Here is a 21399-nt window from a genome sequence, read left to right as displayed (position 1 = left end):
TACTGTTTAGACATTGGGCCACCACAGACGAGCTTGATGACTGACAGCCCTACTGTTTTTCATGAAATTGTGACATTTAAATTTCTTTTTTGTAAATAGTCAAGTTTTAACTTTTAACATCTTAATTAACTGGTGCTTTTTGAGCGCTTACTAGGTATCAAATGTCATACTAAATATTTCTCATGGATTATCTTATTTAAGTACTTCAATAATCTAATAAGTAGTCATGTTTAACTGCTGAATAACCTGTGACTCCAGTTATACATCCATTAAGCTCCAGAGCCAGGATCCACAGCCATTAGTCATTCTGCTTCATTTGTTTTGGCTAATTTGGTCTTTTCTCTTGACATACTTAATGAATCATGGATACAGGCTGCCAAATACAACTTTCTTCTCTTTCTTTTGCTTCTCTCTCTCTCTCTCTCCCTCCTTTCTTCTTTCCTTTCTTTTTCTTTCTTTCCCTCCTCCCTTCCTTCCCTTATTCTTTTCTTCCTAATTTCCATCCTTCCTTCCTTTTTTGGTGAGGGTCAGGGTCTCACTATTTAGCCCTGGCTGGCCTGGAACTGACTACGTATACCAGGCCAGCCTTTAGCCAACAGAGATCTACCTGCCTCTGCCTCCTCAGTGCTGTGATTAAGGTATACATCACCACTCTCCAAATATTTGTTTATTGCTGGATTTATTTTATATTCCTTTCTTTGTTATCTGGAGTGATCTATTGGTGTATTGACTTCTTCTTTTAAAATTTTGGTTTATTTATTTTAGTTTTATGTGTTTACAGTGCCCCCAGAGGCTGGAAGAGATCTAATAACCTTAAAAATGGCAGCGACAGCTGGTTGTGAGCTGCAGTGTGGGTGGTGGGAACCAACCTAGGTCTTCTGTAAGAGCACTCCTACTTTCAACCACGCAGCCACCTCTCTCTTTCCGTGATACGTTGAAATTTTAAGTAAACTTCTAATTCTGCTTGTCACCTGCATACAACCACATTCCACTCCAGTGTCACTCTAGTGAATTGAGAATGAGTTCACCTTTATTTCCATATGGGCAATCTTTCTTCTCGAGCATGTTTTCCAAACATAAAGTCCAATGCTGCTCTCATTTGGACTTTTACTTGAAAATTTCATTGAAGAGTCTGTCTGTGTTATCTACATTGCAATTCAACCTCAAGATTTATAGTTATTGACATTCATTAAGTGCTTGTCATATACTTCTTTGTATCTGTAGTCTAGGTTTTCCTCTATGCCAAATGACCATACAAATAGGAAATTACTTGCAGGATGTTTTAAGGTCTGGCCAATGAATGTTGTAAGTAGCATGCTTGTAAACAAAACTGCTCATGGAATTCAGTTAGAAAAACAAAATCTTATAATTAATGTTCAAAAACTACTTCTTGGACTCACATCAAATCAGATTGCTTTCTAAAAAAAATGATGTATTTTTAAATTTCAGTAAAAGGAGCACCACGAAACCTGAAGGTGACTGATGAGACGACGGACAGTTTTAAAATTACCTGGTCTCAAGCTCCAGGGAGAGTCTTAAGGTACCGAATTATGTACAGACCAGTTTCTGGTGGAGAAAGTAAAGAAGTCAGTACTCCAGCCAACCAGAGGAGGAAAACACTGGAGAACCTGACGCCAGACACAAAGTATGAAATATCTGTAATTGCTGAATATTCATCCGGACCTGGCTCTCCACTGACAGGAAGTGCAGCCACTGAAGAAGGTAGAGACGATATGCCAATCGCATGGAGGCAAAGCGCGCTACCTTGTTCCAGTTGTAGGGAAGCTTTGCGGAAACTATTTTATGTGGAAGATTCTGAGGCCAGATTTCGCGCAAAAGATTTTCACCCCCTTCGAGACAGAATACCCATGTGTATCCCAGGGTCTCCTCACACTTAGGATTTTTCTATCTTACCCTTCTTAGAGCGGGGGATGGCAGGAGCGTGGTGCTATGTCTGGCTTCTATGGAAGATTTTAATTGGTGTAAACACAGAAAAGTGATTAGATGTTTGCTCATCACTATCATGTAGGCGCCTACTCAGCAGTGCTTGCATTTTTAGCTCGGCAATGGTTTACCTTGCCACAGAGTCAGTACATGGGATGTCAATTTGATATGACACACATGAAAAAAATGGGTATTTTCAAGTCTTTTTTACTAAATAATGAATGCCCTTTGACACAATCTTTTCTTTTCTTTTAAATAAAGTTAGAGGGAATCCAAGAGACTTAAGAGTTTCTGATGCCACGACATCAACGCTGAAGTTGACTTGGAGTGGGGCCCCAGGAAAAGTGAAGCAGTATCTTGTCACATACACCCCAGCAGCAGGAGGTGAAACTCAGGAGGTCACTGTGAGAGGGGATACAACCACCACGGTGTTGAGGAACTTGAAGGAAGGGACACAGTACGACTTATCTGTGACAGCACTGTATGCGTCTGGGGCTGGTGAGGCCCTTTCTGGAAAAGGGACAACACTTGAAGGTAATTAATGTCTTGTGTTCTAGTGACTATTAAGTCTGTGTGTGATTTTTACATGAAGAAGCTGCGTGCATTTTTAGAGAATGAGATCTGGACTATGTGGTCTTTTTTTTTCTTAAAAGGAATGCATATTAAAAATGAATGCTATAACACAGCAGTAGGGCAATACAGTGCAAGCAACTGGTGTAAGGCCATGGGATGCTGCAACGAATAAAGCGGGCAGCATTCAAGTGAATGGATCTTGGGAAATGTAAACTTGAGGAGACTTCAGAGGTCTTCAGGTCATGCATGTCTCTTCTCCAGGTCCACATGGGCTCCACTCTCTGACTTTAGTCGTCTTTTTTCATAAAACATTCACAATTGCTATGGGAATGTGAGACTACACCACAGGCTCTTGGGTTTACTTTATTTTTAATCATTCTATTTTACACTGCTTATGAGAAATGGTGAGAGAAAGTTAATCTGAAGTATATCACGAGTGCAGAAACCAGTGGAGTTGGGCAAAGGACCCAACGTTAGTTGCATCAAGGAGCTTGGAGGAGGACTGTGGGTGCTTTAACCATCAGTGGCAATGCCTGTGAAAAGATAGTTTGGATTGTAAATTAAATTTTTGGTCAAGAATTAAAAATATAAATAAGTTTAATAAATAAAAGATTAAATGCTAGTAGTCAAGAGTGTAATCTCAATAGTCAACAGAATCCATTTTTAGCAGAGGTTTTAAATAAAATATCAAATCCCAGTATATAAAATACTGGTGATCAGAACAACATTGGCTATGCCCCTTATCTATGTGATCTTGAAATGACCCCAACCCCCCAGTCTCAGTCTGCTTCTGTACAGAGGGATGTTCTCCTCTTACCTTCCTCCTAGGGTTACTATGGAGCTCAAATGGGAGAAAGCTGGGGAGACCCTTAGGGAACTGTAAAATACTATCTATAAAATAACTTAGTAACTTTAGAGCTCATGCTTACACAGTAAAGCCTCAGTAGTTCAAAGCTACTGATTGGCTGCATCAACTGCTTGAAAATATGAGGCAAACAGAAATTATCAGGGCAACAAACTCCAAGCAATAGAAGCATGTAGTCTTGGCGTCTGGAAGAACATCCAAGGTACTTGAGAAGTGTGTGCTCCTCCAACCTTTTGATGTTCTCTTCTTCACATGGTTTCCAGGAGTTTCCAGCCTAGACTGATCAGAGGATATTTTTTTAATAGGCTAAACCTCGAAATTTTATTTTATTTTATTTTTTTACAGAATAGACGTAGATTATATTTGTTATGATTTCTTCCATACACGGAAATTGTTGGAGATAATGCTTCCCCTTGTGACTGGACCTTTTAACCTCTGATACTCACCTGTATCTTCTGGATTTTAGAAAGTGCATTCACTGCCATCAAACTTTCTTCACTAACTTTGGTTCTTATTGATTGCTAGTTTTACTCTTTCATGTATGGACATCTGCCTTGCACACCAACTCTTCCTTCTCCTTATTACCCCTGCTCACCCTCTCTGCTCCCCATAACTTTCTCTCACATTCAATCCTTCTTGTTTTGTCTTGTGATCTACTGGATTCACCAGAGCCACTCGCATTCACGTGACTATCTGGAGCTATCTGTTGGGGCTTTGTGGATTAGTAGTGGCTACACAGCTGAAGACAGTGGCTTCCCCCTTTCCCAGAATCTGCCATTAACCATTAGTTCTGAGGCTCTCCCGCTTGCCTGGTTGATGTTGATGGGGCCAGTCTTGTGAGGGACTAGTACAGGTAACGCCTGTTGATGTTTACAAAATTTGAATCCAGTGTAGGAAATGGTGTTTCATCACCCATCTTTCTTGATTTTAAAAATTAGTTTCCACCAAGAATAATATCCTAGAAATCTCACATAGCAAAATGTATTTTTTTAAACACATTCTTTTTGGCCTGTGATTTCTTTTAGGTCAAATGGATAGTGTAGTTATTTATAAATTTATAACTTTATACAAATGGCATAGGGTAATTTCCAAATTATCTTTATGTATATGAGTTTAGCACATGCACGTCTACACATATATGACCAGGAATCATTTCTGAGGAAGATGCATAGGAAGTAAACTAAAAAAAAGGCATGGTTTCTTATTTCTTGAGAAGGAGGAGAGCAAAATAGTTTGTGAGCTAACTTAAAAATATAGTGAGTCTGAAGCCAATTGTGTTGCTCAAAGGCTTCTTTATAATAGAGTCCTCGGCCTATCCTGAAGGTTACAAAAGTGCTGTCCCCCTGCCTTTATGAACATATTGCATTGTGCGTGGTAAACTTGACGTCTGTGGAAGTGTAGTTGTGGCTAAATTAAAATAATAGATATTTTTTTGCCCTGCTTATTCCATTTCATTTTATTATATCAACTCAGCCAAATTCACATACCATATACAGGAATAGGATATGATGGTGAATGTGGGGAGTGGAAAACCCGGAGTAGAGCCAGGCAAAGGCTGCTGAGGGCTGCTGGTTTTCTAATCTGGTTTTCTCCTGGGAGAGATGGTGCTAAGTGCAGACCTTGAAGGAATGCGGCTTCTATCCTGGGCCTGGAGTCAACCAGCAAGAGCTTCTGTAGGTTGAAAAATTTGCAGCTTACCTTGAGAGCACGTGGCTTTCAATTTAAATTTAGAATACTTTGCATGGTCTGCAACTGCCTCTAACTTGAATTTGTTTCCTAGTACTTTCTGCTTTTGAAATGCAGACGACGATCTGCAAATTCCCCTGTCTCTGGAAGACAGATTTATTAGCATTGGCACTCGGGAAGTTCATGGTTGGCTTAGGACTGTTGTGTGATAGAATCACAAAGACAGAGTTTATTACTATTTCAGACCCAAATTTCAGAGGAATCTGAACAGAAGCCATAATATTTGATTTATATTGTCCCCAACCCCCATTGTTGTCATTAGAATAGATAGGCTTAATGTAATTACTAAACCGATGCTGTGTGTGCAAATGTACTTTGAGTAAGATAAGCCTTCCTAGTCACTGTTGGGACTGGAGAGGGAGGGGGACCTGCTTTGATAAGTCTAAATGAATAATACATATCTTTGATTCAGAGATTCACCACAAATGAATGAAAATATCAGTTTGGGGACAATACAGTTCTGTTTTTGAATTTTGAGTATTTTCTGGCTATGGAAACCATGCCTTTTCAGGATTTCCTTTGTTTCAGTTGCTGTAGCAACCTCCTAGTGCCTGACCCATGAATGGCTTCCTACAGATCAGACCAAGTTGACTCAGCTGACATTTTGGTACAGTGAGCTTTTCAGCAGCATGCAGGGATTCTGCCTTCTGCACAGTGACATGGGCTTCTCCAAGGTGGACTAAACAAGGCCTCTCTGTTTCCTTAGATTTACTGCTGTCTCATAATTTAAAAAAGAAAACCATACATTGTGGGTTATAAGCACTTTGCCAGGGAATGGCAATCTAGGTTCTTTTCTGTGGCTCAATTGCTCGCCCAAGAAATAAAGCTAAGTCAGACTTGGAGAGGCAGCGCACAGGGAAGAGAGATGTCTACTCGGGCAGTGCTGAGGCTGAACCTCAATTTGGTTGTTAGGTATTTACAAACTGCTTCTTCCCTTAAGTAGCTGCACTGAGTTGCCGACAGTGAACTTTGTCCCCTGGAGTGGTGGCTCTGGTTCTGTTTCCACACGAATGTTATCCAGGAGGAGGTCTTCTACCGTCTGCTGTGGAAAGTTGGATGACTTCTGAGCTGAGTCTCACGGAAAAGACAAATTGATTCAGAGGAGCATTTACATTACATTTTCAATTGGACCTCTATTTCTGAAAGTGCTGTGTGAAGTCCAGTGAAGGCTGGCTGGAACAGCCTATGAGATGAAACACAGCTTCGTTACAGGGTGATTCATTCCTCAGTTATCATCGTCGGCTAATTTATATTTTAATTATGTTTGAATTGGATGCTCATTTCCTTTTCGGAGGGCGAATGGAAAAGTGCTAAGGAAACATAGGAAAGTTACTTAAATGAGACGTTACTTCTTTGGCGTAGCATGCGGAAAAAATTGTATAATTCAACTCTTTGTGGATGTTCAGATCATGAGAAATACACCTGTCTGCTAACTTCCCCAGCATCAGCAATGAGACGATGCAAGCAGACAGGAGAAAAAAATGCTTTTTGATGCACGCACACACACCCACACACACACCCACACACACATGCGCATGCCCGCACGCCCATGATTTCTAGTCTGAACAGAAGTGGAGGACACCAACGCTGTTTTTAAGAATAATCTTAATTAGTTTTTCTAAATAATTTCATACATATATACAATGTATCTTAATTAATCTATCCCTAACTCTCCTCCCACTGATCCTGGACACTCTGTCTCCGACATTGAACACATCATCCTCCTACCTTCATGTTTTCATTAAAAAATATAACCTCCTGGAGTCCAATTAGTGCTTCTCAAATGCATTTGGGCACAGGACTATTGGCCTGAGCATAGATGATCTGCCAGTGCCTAAGAAACACGAAATCTGCCTCCATTGGTTGTCAATAGCAACCAATGGCTCCTTAGCTAGGGGTGGGGCCTCATGGGCCCCTCCCCTTTCCATGTTGAAATATCAACTGGCTTGACTTTGTGCATGCTAAGCAGGTACCCATAGCTGCTGCTAGTTCAAGACTGCAATGGCCATATCATGTCCAAAAGATGGCGTTCCACAGCCTTGCCCGCTTTCCGTGCTTGCGTTCGTTTTTCCTCTCTTCTGCAATGTTCAGTAAGCCTTGGATGTTAGTATGCACTATTTAGGACCAACTACTCAAAAGTCACTTATTCTCAGCCCTTTGACTGAATACCAAGATTGCAAACTCTGAGTCCTACACCTTTAAATCTGTGAAAGAGACATACTCCTATTCCGGGCACTTACGCTGGCACCAGGAAGAATGTGCGTGCAGGCACACCGCTGAGATGGAATCAAAGGAAGAGAAGCGATGGAGCTAGGAAGATATATTCGAAACAGATGCAATAGATTCTATTCCAGAGATAAATGGAATATAGAAAGTGCAGGTACACAGGTCAGAGCAGAAGAAAGTGAGATTTAAGCATTATTGAGAAACATTCATTCAGGAAAAACCATGAACAGGCCTCAGGATCATCATGCAAACATTTGAGGAGCTCACAGAAGGGAAGGAGCAAGTGCTATAGGGCTTGTGAGCCTCAACTCAGCAAGAGAGCAATGAAGGAATGAAGCCTGTTGGGGTATCTCAGTGCCCCCGTCACTGTGCCTGCAGAGCAGACTCTGACTTCCTGCTTATTTTCTCTCTTCTCTCTTCTCTTATGTATTTTAAAAATGGACACCTGCCTCAAGCGTAGTCTAACCAAACTAATTTCTGGTAGTTACTGACAACTGGGACTTCTCGAGGCAGAAAGTAGACACACATACACACACACACACACACACACACACACACACACACACACACACACACACATATATTTTTTTCCGGAGCTGAGGACCGAACCCAGGGCCTTGTAGTTGCTAGGCAAGCGCTCTACCACTGAGCTAAATCCCCAACCCCAGACATATATTAAACAAGCAAAAGCCTGCCTAGATGACACTTTGACTAAAACTCCGTAAGAGTTTCACTGAGGGTTTGAAGGCAAACATGTTGAGAGCCATTTTCTTCTGGGACAGGATAGGGCAGAGAGAAGGGAGAGAGGGCATCCCAAACCACATTTTGTGAGATGGAAAGTGAGTGATGATAAGCTACATCAACTTCCCAGTTCTCCAAGGACCAGTCTTGAAGGGACTTGGATTTGCTGTGTATGATGATATAACCACACAATAGAGGGACCGTCACAGTCTCAGACATCCTCATCATGACCCCTTCAGGTGGCCAGTTTCGTTAATCACAAATACCTCATTTTCAAGGAGCTGTTATTCTAGACAAAAGCTGGAGTGGAGGTTCTCTGCCTCTCTGGCCACATGAATCTTCTGAACAAACAGCTCTGTAGCAGCAGCAGAAAGAACCTAGGGAGGATGGAGAGGGGAATAGAAGGAGAGTCGGGTGTGTGTGGAGGGAGGACGTAAAGGAGTAAAGAGCCATGCAGGGAGGAGTCACAGGACAGATTTAAGAGGCTTTTACAGGGGCTGGGGATTTAGCTCAGTGGTAGAGCGCTTATCTAGGAAGCGCAAGGCCCTGGGTTCGGTCCCCAGCTCCGGAAAAAAGAATCAAAGGGGAAAAAAGGCTTTTACGAACTGTTAGTATTTAGAGACAGTCTCATGTCTTCTGATTTGAGCAGGGATGGGCTTGGCCTATCATGTCCAATCCAGATGTTTTATTGCTAAGGTACTAGAAAGTGACAGAGCTTGCTGGTGACACACTCAGCTGGTTGCACACTTAACTTCAATACTAGCTGCATCCAGCCCCTATCCTGCCCATTTTACTTCAGTTTCCTCTGTTTCTTCAATTTTTGGTAATCTGATGATTAGCCAAACCAAGATTTCATTTAAAATAAAAACAAACAAACAAACAAACAAAACTTTATAGCTTGTAGGTCTGATAAAACTTTCTTGTCATGGAATTATCTTTTCCTTAAAAATCCATGTGTTACAAAGTATTTTGTATTTCATTAGACTACAGCCTCCGACTTCATAGACAAAACAGCGGTCAGGATGCCTGGAAACAGAAAGACTTAACATTGAGGAGTACTCTTATCATTCTGTCTGATAGAAGAAATGTGTTTGGAATATTTGTCTTTTCAGTTTTGGCTTCTGAACTGAGGCATTTTTCTCTTTGGGGTCTGAACTTTCTTTAGTGTGGAATGTGTGTCTGCAGATGATGTTCATACACCTGAGTCAGAAACTCTCACTTAAAGCCTGTTCCTTGAGACTTGGAATCTTCTCTGAGGCCATTTCAGTCATTGTTGGTGTGCTTTTAATGAAAACTCAAACACTTTTTAGTTGCTATTTCCTTTATATCTTTTTTTTTTTTTTGGAGCTGGGGACCGAACCCAGGGCCTTGCGCTTCCTAGGCAAGCGCTCTACCACTGAGCTAAATCCCCAGCCCCTGCTATTTCCTTTATATCTTAAAGAGTTATTTGCAAATTAGTTTCATGTCATCAATGCATTTGAAAGAGTCTTTACTGTGATTTTGCTAGCATTTTGCTCTAGCTTTACTGGTCTTTTGAATGTTAAAATAGCTGCTTAAGCCCATGGGAAGACATGTCTAGTGATTTGGAATCTTTTTTTGTTTCAAGTAACAGAAACATCTCTGTGAATATATTTTTGCCTCAACCACAATTCTCTTCCTGTTATTTTTCTCATAGTGAAATCATTTGCTTGTGTTTGGGAGATTGATGCCTGTTGTCATGGGAACAAACAATGCTACCAGTTCAGTGCTGTAGAAAGTGGGGGAGAAAAATAGACTAAGAAGCATAGCCCTTAGGAAAAGTAGAAGTTGATGATTGCTGTGGTATTAGTTTGGAAGAAAATTTCCCATATTTTAAGTTACTTTTGTATGTTTGGAGGATATCATTAATGCATTAATTAGCTTATTTAAATACAAAGTGATGACCAAGTGAATTCATTTTCCAGGAGCCCTTTTGACTACAGGCTAAGAGGTTCAGAAGCAGACACACATGGAAAAATGATCTATAGTAAGCAAAGGAAAAGTGTGTTGCAGACTTGAAACTTAACAGAGTTGTGGGAAATCAGTCACCAAAACAAATAGAAAACAATGAACAGCCAAACCAAGCCGAGAAGCTGGCGATTTGAATATGCATTTCTGCAAGTAAAGAAAACACAGGGTTATTCCCACGCAAACAGCACACACTCCTATAAAGGGTTTTTTAGCTGAGGGGAAAAAAGTCACTATGTTCTTGAAAATAAGTGTTTGGTTCCAGTGAAATATTCAGCTAATTTCCTTCTAGAGATGAGAAGTCCTGTCTGCTTTCAAAGTTATTTATAATGGAAGAGAGGTTTCCATTAGGGTCTGGTGTGCATTCCAGCGCCTCTGTTTATCTTTCCCTCTGACTTCTTGCGTGCATGAGGAGCGTGTGCACTGACTTTGTGGTTGTCAATGATCATCTTTACTTTTGGCTCATACTTAACTGTTCATAAGTATTTCTAAAATGTTAATTTTCACCCCCGGTTGAGAAAATAACAGCTTTCAAAAATCTAGTATGTATACCATGGCTTCCATCGATGTAAAACAGTCACTGGCATCATGTGTGCTGAGAAGGCAGATGGTTTTATATTTATATCATGGTGTGGCATAAACTCTGGTGAAGGCAGCCAATATAAAGTGACCATATTTATATTACATTTCCAATATGGAAAGTGAGGGTTTTATTAGAAACCATCTGTGCCTATTATTAAGTTGAGGTTTCTATATTTTATTTAATAGTATATGTATAATATATATTAGTATATACATAATAGTATATGTATAATATATATAGTAGCAGACAGTTTTGATTAGATAGAATAAGTGGTGTGCTCTATTTCGATGACTAATCACTTTTAAGTTTTCCAGAATGTTGGTGATTTTTAGTTTCATTGGATTAAGCTATGTTGAAAGTTTGTATTCGTGTGTGCTTTTGAGTGGAATATGCGAGTAAAAGTCTCTTCAGAAAGCACTTGTGGGGGTTTAGGTGTGCAAGTGGTGTACAATTGTATTGACTATAATTCACATAACACAACCAAGACTATTGAAACTAGACAGACAGAAAAAAACAACCTGGTTAGAAAGACATGGAGACCATTGTGAACAGTGGGCTACGTCCTAAAGCACATTGGAATGTGATAAAATATTGATATTTAGACATATTATTCCCCTTGGAAAGAATTTTAAAATGTGTATTTCCTCAAATTGGGATGTCAGCCTTGGCCTAGAGGTCACTGCAATAAAAATGGGCACCTGGGCAAGGCCGATAGTTAGGAATCTTGCACCATGGAATTTTCTTCCATCAATTTGTTCCATTGATTAAAAACAGGCCCCAAAGCTGAAAAGGAATGATTAATTTTAGATAGGTGACTTTGAGTCCAGTAAGTTAGGATATCTACCGGGATGAAGGAATACTTAATTATCCAGTTGACATTTAAAAAAAAATCATACTCTTTTAATCTCTCTTCCAGAACGTGGTTCACCTCAAAATCTAGTTACCAAAGACATCACAGACACATCAATCGGGGCCTATTGGACATCTGCTCCAGGGATGGTTCGAGGGTACAGGGTCTCATGGAAGTCGCTTTATGACGATATTGAGGCTGGAGAGAAAACTCTTCCTGGAGATGCAATTCACACTATGATTGAGAATCTGCAGCCAGAGACCAAGTACAAAATTTCAGTTTTTGCAACTTACAGCAGTGGAGAAGGAGAGCCGGTGACTGGAGATGCCACAACTGAATGTAGGTAACATCATCCCAGGTGTGTTGGGATGCGTGTTGGTGCTACCTAATGACTAGGCAGCTCCAGTCACATGCAGTTTAACCACTGAGGTTTTTATTTTCTTATTTTTTCACTTGGTTAAAAGCACTGAACATTCATGCTGCTTAAGGAGTGTGGTTTAAGTTCAAATTAGGTTTGGGCTTGAAAAATATCACATTTGGACACTTTTTGAATTCAATTGAATGTCAAGGACATGGCACCTGAATGATGGTGCCATGAAAATCATGAACTGGGACTAGACTACTCATTGTCCCTCCTCACCGTGGCTGGCTCAGCAGAGGCATGCCGAGTGTGTGAAAGTACCTGTGAGTTGTAAAACCCATGGCGTGTAAGCTTGCCAGGGCAGTCTGTAGCATTCTGATGTAAGAAACACTGACTTTTGGTTATGAGAACACAACAAAGCCTTTCTTCTCTTCTTAAAACATAATTTCCCACTAAAAATGACGTAGGACTTGATGTACCTCACCTCAGTACAGTTTCTTCACTGTAAAGAGTTAATGGAAATGCAGAATGCAATAGAGATCCTCGGAGTGTGTCCCCGTGTGAGGGAGGTGGAGCATTTGGCCACCATCCTATGAACACATTAAGTTTATAAAGACTTGGAAGGTTGGGATTGTGCTCTTTTTGAGAAGAAAGATCTATTTTAAAGCCATTACTCAGAAGCTTTAACTCTCCATTTTTCTCAGTTGTAAATTGTGGAAGAAACTTTTGAGAACTTTATGTATGATATAGGTGACTTGTTCTGCTGAGAAAATCTTAGATAGGGATTGTACAATATATTATCACTCAGCACCTTCTAGGAAACTACAGATGCTCACCAATTAGTGTTTAAGAACATTAGTAATAATCCAATGAGGCTTTTCATTTTTCCTCTCTTTTACTGTAAGACATATTTTTCAGACTGGCATATAAAGTAATAGGTTTCACTGTGGCATCCCCATTGATGTAGATTTCATTATACACGGTCGTTTGTTTTTCCAGACTGCTACCAGCTATTCCCTCTGGCTTTCTCTTCTTTCTTTTCTTCCACTAGTTACTTCCCCTTTCATGCTTCCCAGTTACAAGTATTTTATTACTTTATTTCTATCTCCCCCCAAATCTCTTCCTTCTCTCTCATGGTCCCTTTTTTTATCTGACATCATGACCTACAAATACACCTACACACTTAAACGCCCACATGCCTTACCCCCACCCCCATTAAGGTTCCTTACATCAGAGGTGAGGGTTGGAGAGCTAGCATGAACTAGTCTCCACTTCCTCTGCTAAGGACACTATTCTCATTAGATTAGGACTGCATCTACACAAACTCATTTAACTGAAATTGTCTTCCCAAAGGTCATTCTTGCAAGTATCAGTGTTGGAGGTTAAAGCATCAACATGGGTTTTAGGGAGGACACAATTATTATGACAACAATTTAGATCATTACCTTGTTCTTCTTGGTATACCTTATAATTTTTGTTTTGAATCCAGATATTGTGAGTTTAGCTTGTTGGGACCTGGACAGCATATTACTACAAATGCCCCTCACTCCTACCTGGACTGTAGTTATTTGGAAATAGTTTGATCTTTCTGAAATTCGAAGCCCTATTTTAGTTTAGAAGCATTTTTCTTTTGTTATTGAAGCGATCACCTGCTGTATACTCTACATGGTGTCACCACAATTCTGATGTTTGGTTTTCTGCCTGGGAGAGCCTTTCTGGCTACATATGAACTTCAAGAGTGATTCTGTTTGTTTTTGGTGGAGCATTCCCTAGTTTGTGGTACTTTCCTTATCCATAGCCCTGATTTATATTGGGTCAGGACTCAAAGATCTGTATATTTTCAGAGCATTCAGTTTGTGGCATGATCTCTACAGCAGTGCTCTGCATGTGGGTCCCAATATATGTGGACTCCCACCATCTTGTCAGCTAGTTAAAGGAAACCACAGGATTCCCTCTGGATCCCACCGGCCTGTGTTGGTGTCTAGAAACACTCCAGCAACAAAATGGCCAACCATAGTGCCAGCCTGAGTCTGTCTCAATATCCCAGGCATCACTGGCACTTTTTAGACAAGTGATGTTCATTGTCTAAAAACTATTTTAACAACGTTTTTATTCTCTCCATTTCAAAGCCGTTTCATTATGATTCTTATCCATTTGAGCATCAAAATTCCATTAAAAATCAGCAAAGACAGGTGATTTTGTTTCCTTCAGCTTTAGTGCCTTCTAAAAGTACTTAGGAACCTTTGAGTCTTAAGAGTCTTGCATTGCATTAAATGACCCGGCTAATAAATTCATTGTAAGAAAGGGGATATATGTTGTTGGAAGATATTTGGCGATCTATTTCGGAGACTTATTCATAATAATAAAATATTAATAACAGTTTAATAATTATATTATCTATGCATTAGATAGATATTAACCCATAGTACTTTCTAAAGTATTTGATGTGTATGCTAACATCTGTTAGCTTTTGAGATTTTTTTTTGTGTGTCAGAATTGTCTGTTTTGTGTTCATAGTCTTAGACACACAGCGATGAGAAGGTTGGTGCCAATCATACTAACTCTGGCCGGGCACTTACAGACTGTAGCTTCTGAAAATGCCTGAATAAAATTTCTAACTCTGTGTTTTTGATCTCTAGTATTCCTTGTGGCGTTATTACTAGAGGAATTCTTTACAGATAAAACACAATAAAAAATTTAAAACCACATCTTCAGAGATTGATTTTTTTCTTTGCAAAATCTCTAGAATGCAGATAGGAAATCCCTGCAATATGAACTTTCATATTTTAGTATTAACTGGATAAAGCAAGAACATTCTACTGAGGCCATGCTGAGAGGAGGTTCACATGCCATCACGAAACCAAGACGGCAAGGGTCAGCACGACATCTGTGTCCACACTTAGAATCCAGAGTTTCTTCTTTCACGAAGGAAGAGGCAGGCAAAAATGTTTTCTTTCAACAAGCTATACATTATTACTACTATTCTGTGTTTCACAGTATCTCAAGACTCCAAAATCTTAAAAGTGGATGAAGAAACAGAACACACAATGAGAGTTACCTGGAAAGCAGCGCCGGGGAAAGTCATCAACTACCGCGTTGTGTATCGCCCTCAAGGGGGTGGGAGACAGATGGTTGCTAAGGTTCCACCCACGGTCACTTCAACAGTGCTAAAGAGGCTTCAACCCCAGACCACATATGACATCACAGTTCTCCCAATGTATAAGACAGGAGAAGGAAAGCTTAGACAAGGATCAGGAACAACAGGTATACAATGATGATGATGATGATGATGATGATGATGATGCTGCTGCTGCTGCTGCTGCTGCTGCTGCTGCCTTTGAGGGAGACAGTATGGCCATTTCAAAAGATTTTGTATCTATTTCATTTTTAAACATTTTAAATTGAATCTGGGGTTGTAGGTTGTATCTGAGTTATAGAGTATTTGCCAAACAGGAATGGGTCCTTGGATTTAAGCTCTAGTACCACATATACGAATATTTATATTTGTTACAAATTCAAATTATATTTAGCAGATGGGATGTCTAATTAGCGTATTATTTGTTTTGGAAATCTAGTTCCTGGAGAAATGATCCTACTGCTAATAATGTATCAATCCAAAACTTGCCTGAATTGTGAGAATTGTATATGCTGCCCCTGCAGAACTCAGTTTCTCAGGGTTTTTGTTGAGCCTGACATTTTGCACGATTAGACTTGACCTTTCTTATATTTCCATATTTTTGTGGGAGTAAATGCAAAATGCCTGAGCCTATCTTATTGATAATATTGTTTTTTAAAAACTTTTATTTTTATAGCTTCTCGATTTAAATCGCCGAGAAACCTCAAAACTTCTGACCCAACAATGTCAAGTTTCCGAGTGACTTGGGAGCCTGCCCCTGGGGAAGTGAAAGGTTACAAAGTCACCTTTCACCCTACAGGTGACGACAGAAGACTTGGGGAGTTGGTCCTTGGACCATATGACAACACAGTTGTCTTGGAGGAGCTTAGGTAGGAATGAACTGTATTTGTGCTAAGGACTGCATCGTTTATGTGAACTAGTAGGTTTTACACAAAGAACTACCTCACGTTTGTAGAGACCAGCAAAGAATTAAGCTTGACAAACGGCTTGTATTGTTTAGATAATTAAGAATACTTGGATCTTGACATGTCTGTATCACATAGTTTCATTGCACTTGCAGTCATGTGAAAATCTGTGGCCAAGTGACTCATTCTGAGACGTCCCCCACCCCCATGGTGGATGTCCCAGCAGTGAAGCATACTGGAGCTCAAAGGCCAGAGTCTGTGCTTGCTGCCAGCTGGCAGAACAGCCTTGGGTTGATTAGAGGTCTAGTTTTAGACAGTGAGTTGGAAAACAAGGGAGTGTGAATTCGAACAGCACTCCACATTCATCCAGTGGCACCAGTGGGTTACTGTACATTCCTCTTGGGAATTTTGTTCACTTAAGTATTCATTTAGTAATGTTGGAACCTGTATAGTGCTTGTTGTTCCTGATCACTTGAGTAGGTAGGATGAAATTCAGGAGGTCACTGCTTGACATGGCCCAGTGCTGAGTGTCTCAGGTCATTGTGCAGACACAGAGCATTTCAATCACCCTAAAGCCCGCATCTCAGAAGCAGCCTAAGCAAGGCAGCTCATTCTTCCCAACACTGAAAGGTAACATGGGGGAAACGCTGCCTCTGAAAAGTCCTGGGACAGTGCTGTAAATCCCCAGAGCTCCCTGGAATGTTGGGTGGCTTGTTTCCTGTGACATCAGCAAGCTGGAATGTGATGGCAGCTATCTTTGTGCTTTTGCAATACTGAACATTTTACGTTCCTATGGGTGAAAGTTTGTTAGTGAAGATAAGTATCTTTAACAAGACGAGAACTGTCCTTTGAGACCACAGTCCACACCCACACTGCCTGTTACTGTTTCAGGGCAGGCACTACATATAGAGTCAATGTTTTTGGGATGTTCGATGGAGGAGAAAGTTTACCACTTGTTGGGCAGGAAATGACAACCCTTTCTGACACAACCGTGACACCATTTCTATCTTCCGGTAAGAAACCGAGTTGCATTTCCATGGGGAAATAGTAGTATGATGCTATTGCACATGTGAGGTGTGAGGCTATTAAACGATGACAACTGTGACTTTCACTACGATTTATTTAAATAATTGACAAACTTTTTTATGTTTGTAGAAACTGCTTCGAATGTCCAGTTGAGCCCAGTTTTTGGCTTTTCATTTTCAATTTTGCATTAATTGAATACTTGATTATTTAAAAATCAGTCCTTATTGGTTATTTTATTTAAAAAATTTATTTTATTAAGTGTAATTTTCTATTTTTTCTTTTTAGTGGTATGATTTTCTTTTGTTAAAATAATTATATATTTTTTACTTTGATGGCTTCCTTGGACTGAGAAAGAAGGCTTTATACATAAGGAACTGGGCACTCATGACTTAGAAGCCAACAGTAGCACAGTCCTTTAGATGGCTTGTCTTTGCCGTATTCACAGCTTCGATGTAGGCAAGCCAGCATTTAAGGCAATTAAAGGTGAGAGTAGGAGGTAGACTTTACTTCTAAACTTTAAAAATAATCACTTATTAAAACCAGTAGCTCTTAGCATAACGAGAGAAGTCAAGGCCATAAAGATGTAGGTTCCAGAACAATGTATGACAGTCTTCCATCATGAGAAGAGTCATACACAAATGGCACTAAAGTAATTGGTAGTGTGATGAGCATTTCTTGATTCTCGTTCATTTGAAAAGTGATGTAACTATGACCTGAAAACATTGCAATAAATGGGAAAGTTTCTAGCTGGGAGGCAAGCTTCAATAAAAAGAGCATTTACAGTTAAGGTGGATAAAGGAAAGTGTCAAATTTTGATATTTTGCATTGTTTTATTGTTTCTCTTATGATGATATTAACTGGCTTATATTTTTATTTTGTAGCTTCTCACTGAGGATATTGGGATTATTTTCTCTTCCCAAAGCACCTTAGCTTTGTATCTGTGTTTTTGTTCGTTGTCTCGACAGCTCTCAATTTGTGTGTTTCTCTGCATCCTTTTCCAAATGGTCTTCCTTCTTCTTCAATTCTTTCAATGTGCAAACTTTGCTGTCTGAATTTACCTAATTTTTATATACAGTAGGTGAAAAAGTTGATAGTTAACAACGAAATAATATAACAGTGTTTCAAGTTTTCAAAACATGTGTTTACTTCACAGAAGTCTGATTTTAACTATCATGTGCCCAAGCTTTCATAACACGTAATGGTAACCTGGTGGCTTAACTATTATAAAGGATATTTTTGGCTCACTGGAATCACTTATAGTTTAGCCATTTAACCAGTCCATCCTATGCTTGTTTGCTAATGTCTTAAATAGGGAAGGAGAATGGAACATCTTATAGCACATCCAAATCTTATTCAAATTATTAATATTTATTGTTAGAAAGGTATGCATTCCCATTCATTATTTTCAGTAATGATTGTTGGGTGAGCCTTTCAAACTGACCATCATGGTTTACCTAGAATCTCTAGGTTCTGTGATTGTGATCAGAAAATATAGTTACAGATGAAGAAAAGATTTGCAACTGAAATAATATTTGGAGAAACTGATTCTCATGAATGTTATTTAAGGTTCAGAAATTATAGTTGTGTCTTTAAATTATTAGACCTAGCTGCAGTGTTGAATAGACAACTTGGGTAGCACAGGGGTATGACCTGCCAACGATATGCTTCTTACTGTCCTATCTTACCGTTGCCGTGCCAGGGATGGAATGTCTCACCAGAGCTGAAGCAGACATTGTGTTGCTGGTGGATGGGTCATGGAGCATTGGCCGCGCAAATTTTAGAACTGTGCGAAGCTTCATCTCTCGTATCGTGGAAGTCTTTGAAATCGGCCCCAAGAGAGTACAAATTGGTAGGTCTCGTCAATGCTGAAGACCTTTGACAATTTACTTGCTACCTTTTATACATCGTAACATCTATGCGGTCATTTCAGCTCTCGCTCAGTACAGTGGAGACCCCAGAACAGAGTGGCACCTAAACGCTCATAGAGACAAGAAGAGTTTGTTACAGGCTGTGGCGAACTTGCCGTATAAGGGAGGAAACACCCTCACAGGTGAGTCAGGATGCTTTGGTGAGGTTTTGGCATGTGCTTTTTGGTCAGGCAGGTAGCTGAGAGATGATGTGACTGGCTGTCTTTTAAAAATCCCACTAGGCATGGCTTTGAATTTCATTCGCCAACAGAGCTTCAAGACTCAAGCTGGCATGCGGCCTCGTGCTCGCAAAATTGGAGTTCTCATTACCGATGGAAAATCACAGGATGATGTGGAGGCTCCATCCAAGAAGCTCAAGGATGAAGGTGTAGAGCTGTTTGCTATCGGTAAGCAATGGAGAAGGTAGTGAAGCCCTGAGGTGACAGCAACACCGAGGACATTTTCTGTATTTAAAAATTATTGGATTACCATGCTTACTCACACAAGGAATGGCAGAATTCTTGACCCTCCCAAACAAAAGTGTAGTGGAGAGGAACTGAAATTAATTAACAAAGGGGGGGGGGGACTAATACTAATTCCAGCTCTCGTTCTTTTGGAATGGACAAGACTTATCTGATACCTGAGAAGAATCAGAGCTTAGAGAAAACAGAAGCTAAAGAAAAAAAAGACATACTTTGTCTTGATGGCAATAAAGTTATACAGTGGGATTTATTTGCCTACGAAAAGAAATTCTGGAATGAGAGAAAGGTGCTACATATACCTAGAGAAAACACAGCTCTGTCATGCTTTTTTGAGTTCATTATACAATAAAGGGATTTTTATATTTAAAAATACTACTGGGAAGGGAGAGATGGCTCAGCAGTTAAGGCTAGTACTGCTCTGGCAGAATACCTGAGTCCCATTCCCAGCACCTACATCGGGTGGCTCACAACCACCAGGGTATCCAAAGGGCTCTATGCATACCTGTACTCATGTGATTCTACCCAACAGAGGCACAGTGATGGAGCACTTGTAAAGAGAAAAGGCCTGGAGCATTTGCTTCATTCCATTGCTTTTTTTCCTGAAAGGTGCTTTCAATTTGTACTTAACTCTTTTGTCAAGGTATTAAGAATGCTGACGAAGTTGAGTTAAAGATGATTGCCACTGATCCAGATGACATTCACGCATACAATGTGGCAGATTTTGAGTCATTGTCCAAGATTGTGGATGACCTCACCATCAACTTGTGTAACAGTGTCAAGGGCCCTGGTAAGCTGGGACAGATACTGGCATATCTGGGTAGGGACCTCTTCATGAAGTGCTCAGTGGCATCAGAGGCTCCCCTGAGGTGGAGTCCCCTGAGGAGTCCCCTGTGGTGACTAAATATAACACTATAATTTATAGTATTTGCATCGGGTACATGGTAACTAGTTGAAGGCTTTGTGAAAATTAATTATGAAATTTGGTTCTTGTTACATGTGCAAATTCCTTTCTTTTTATACAAGAATATTATAGTAAAACTGCCCTCCATTAATTTATCTTGGATCTGGGAAAGTCAGAATAAATTTAACCTCATAGAAATAGTAGAAATGGTTCCAGATATTTGCAGAATTGTCATTACTGGCACTGGATGTCTGCTTTGAGGAACTTTCTAGTTAAGGGTCAGTGCTTTAGTTCATTTTAAAATGATTTTTTGGAGGGAGGCAGGGGCGGCACCAAACTAGGAAATGACATCTAGCTTATTTAAGGATTTATTTACATTATATGGCTAGGTCAATGCAAACAAATGTGGGAAGTGACTAAAAAAAGAAAAAGAGAGGAAAGAGTTGACAGACACTCGCAGTTTCACTTCAGTCCTACTTTACTCAGATGCTGCGACTTGCAAGTTGATGAGTTTGGCTTGCTCAGTAATGCTTGGTAGCTTCCTAATGTATAGGACTGGGAAAGACATCTTACGTCTGCTTTCCTCTCTTCAGCTGCAGATTGTCAGATTTGATGCTCTGCACTGATAACCCCTGAATGTAAAGAGAAGTTACAGCCTTAAAGCTTAGACCATATGAAATCACAAGAAGACGTAGAGCCAGCGAAGTTGCCTAGTTAGGGTCAGGTGGTTAGAGGTGCCGTTGTGGGGCTTTGAATGATGCAACCACGGAAAGGGATTGCAGTTTAGAAACCATTTCAGAACTGGGTTTGTAGTGACAGCAGAGGGTCCAGAAGGGTCAATATCTGCGTAAACCATAGGACAAGATAATGGAAGCGCCAACACTGAAGAGTTTTGCAAAGTTAACGGTAAGTCCATGATCCTTCAATGGCGAGGACATTTCTCTTAGGCGTGTGGACTGTGTAGAAGCAGTCTGTCATTAGCTTACAGTGGTTTCAGGGATGCGAGGTGGCAAAGTGCTTCTCAAGGTCTGTGTCCTTGCTTACATCCACTTGTATGTTTCATGTTCCTTCTTGTACGTCTGTCCTCAAACTTTTGCAGATATTCTTTTTTGAATTTTGAACAGCAGACTGACCTTTCCCCTGCAGAAACAGACAAGCTGGGCAGTC

General features: G+C 40.1%; 1 protein-coding gene across 4 annotated transcripts in view; it reads left to right on the top strand.

Moving 5' to 3' along the window:
• The window catches only part of Col12a1 (collagen type XII alpha 1 chain), a 117783-nt gene that overhangs the window by 23342 nt on the left and 73042 nt on the right, over positions 1–21399 (top strand). For 2 of the 4 annotated variants that reach the window (NM_013142.1, XM_087560601.1), the window contains 10 exon segments: positions 1450–1722; positions 2206–2478; positions 11581–11853; positions 14873–15139; positions 15688–15880; positions 16808–16929; positions 18642–18791; positions 18873–18992; positions 19092–19256; positions 19972–20118. In NM_013142.1, coding sequence (NP_037274.1) covers positions 1450–1722; positions 2206–2478; positions 11581–11853; positions 14873–15139; positions 15688–15880; positions 16808–16929; positions 18642–18791; positions 18873–18992; positions 19092–19256; positions 19972–20118 — 1983 coding nt within the window. 4 annotated transcript variants of the gene reach the window in all.

The sequence above is a fragment of the Rattus norvegicus genome, chromosome 8 (genome assembly GCF_021556685.1).
Source record: "Rattus norvegicus strain SHRSP/BbbUtx chromosome 8, alternate assembly SHRSP_T2T, whole genome shotgun sequence".
NCBI lineage: Eukaryota > Metazoa > Chordata > Mammalia > Rodentia > Muridae > Rattus > Rattus norvegicus.
Note: the sequence above shows the minus strand (reverse complement) of the source record. Positions and strands in the feature narration are given on the sequence as shown.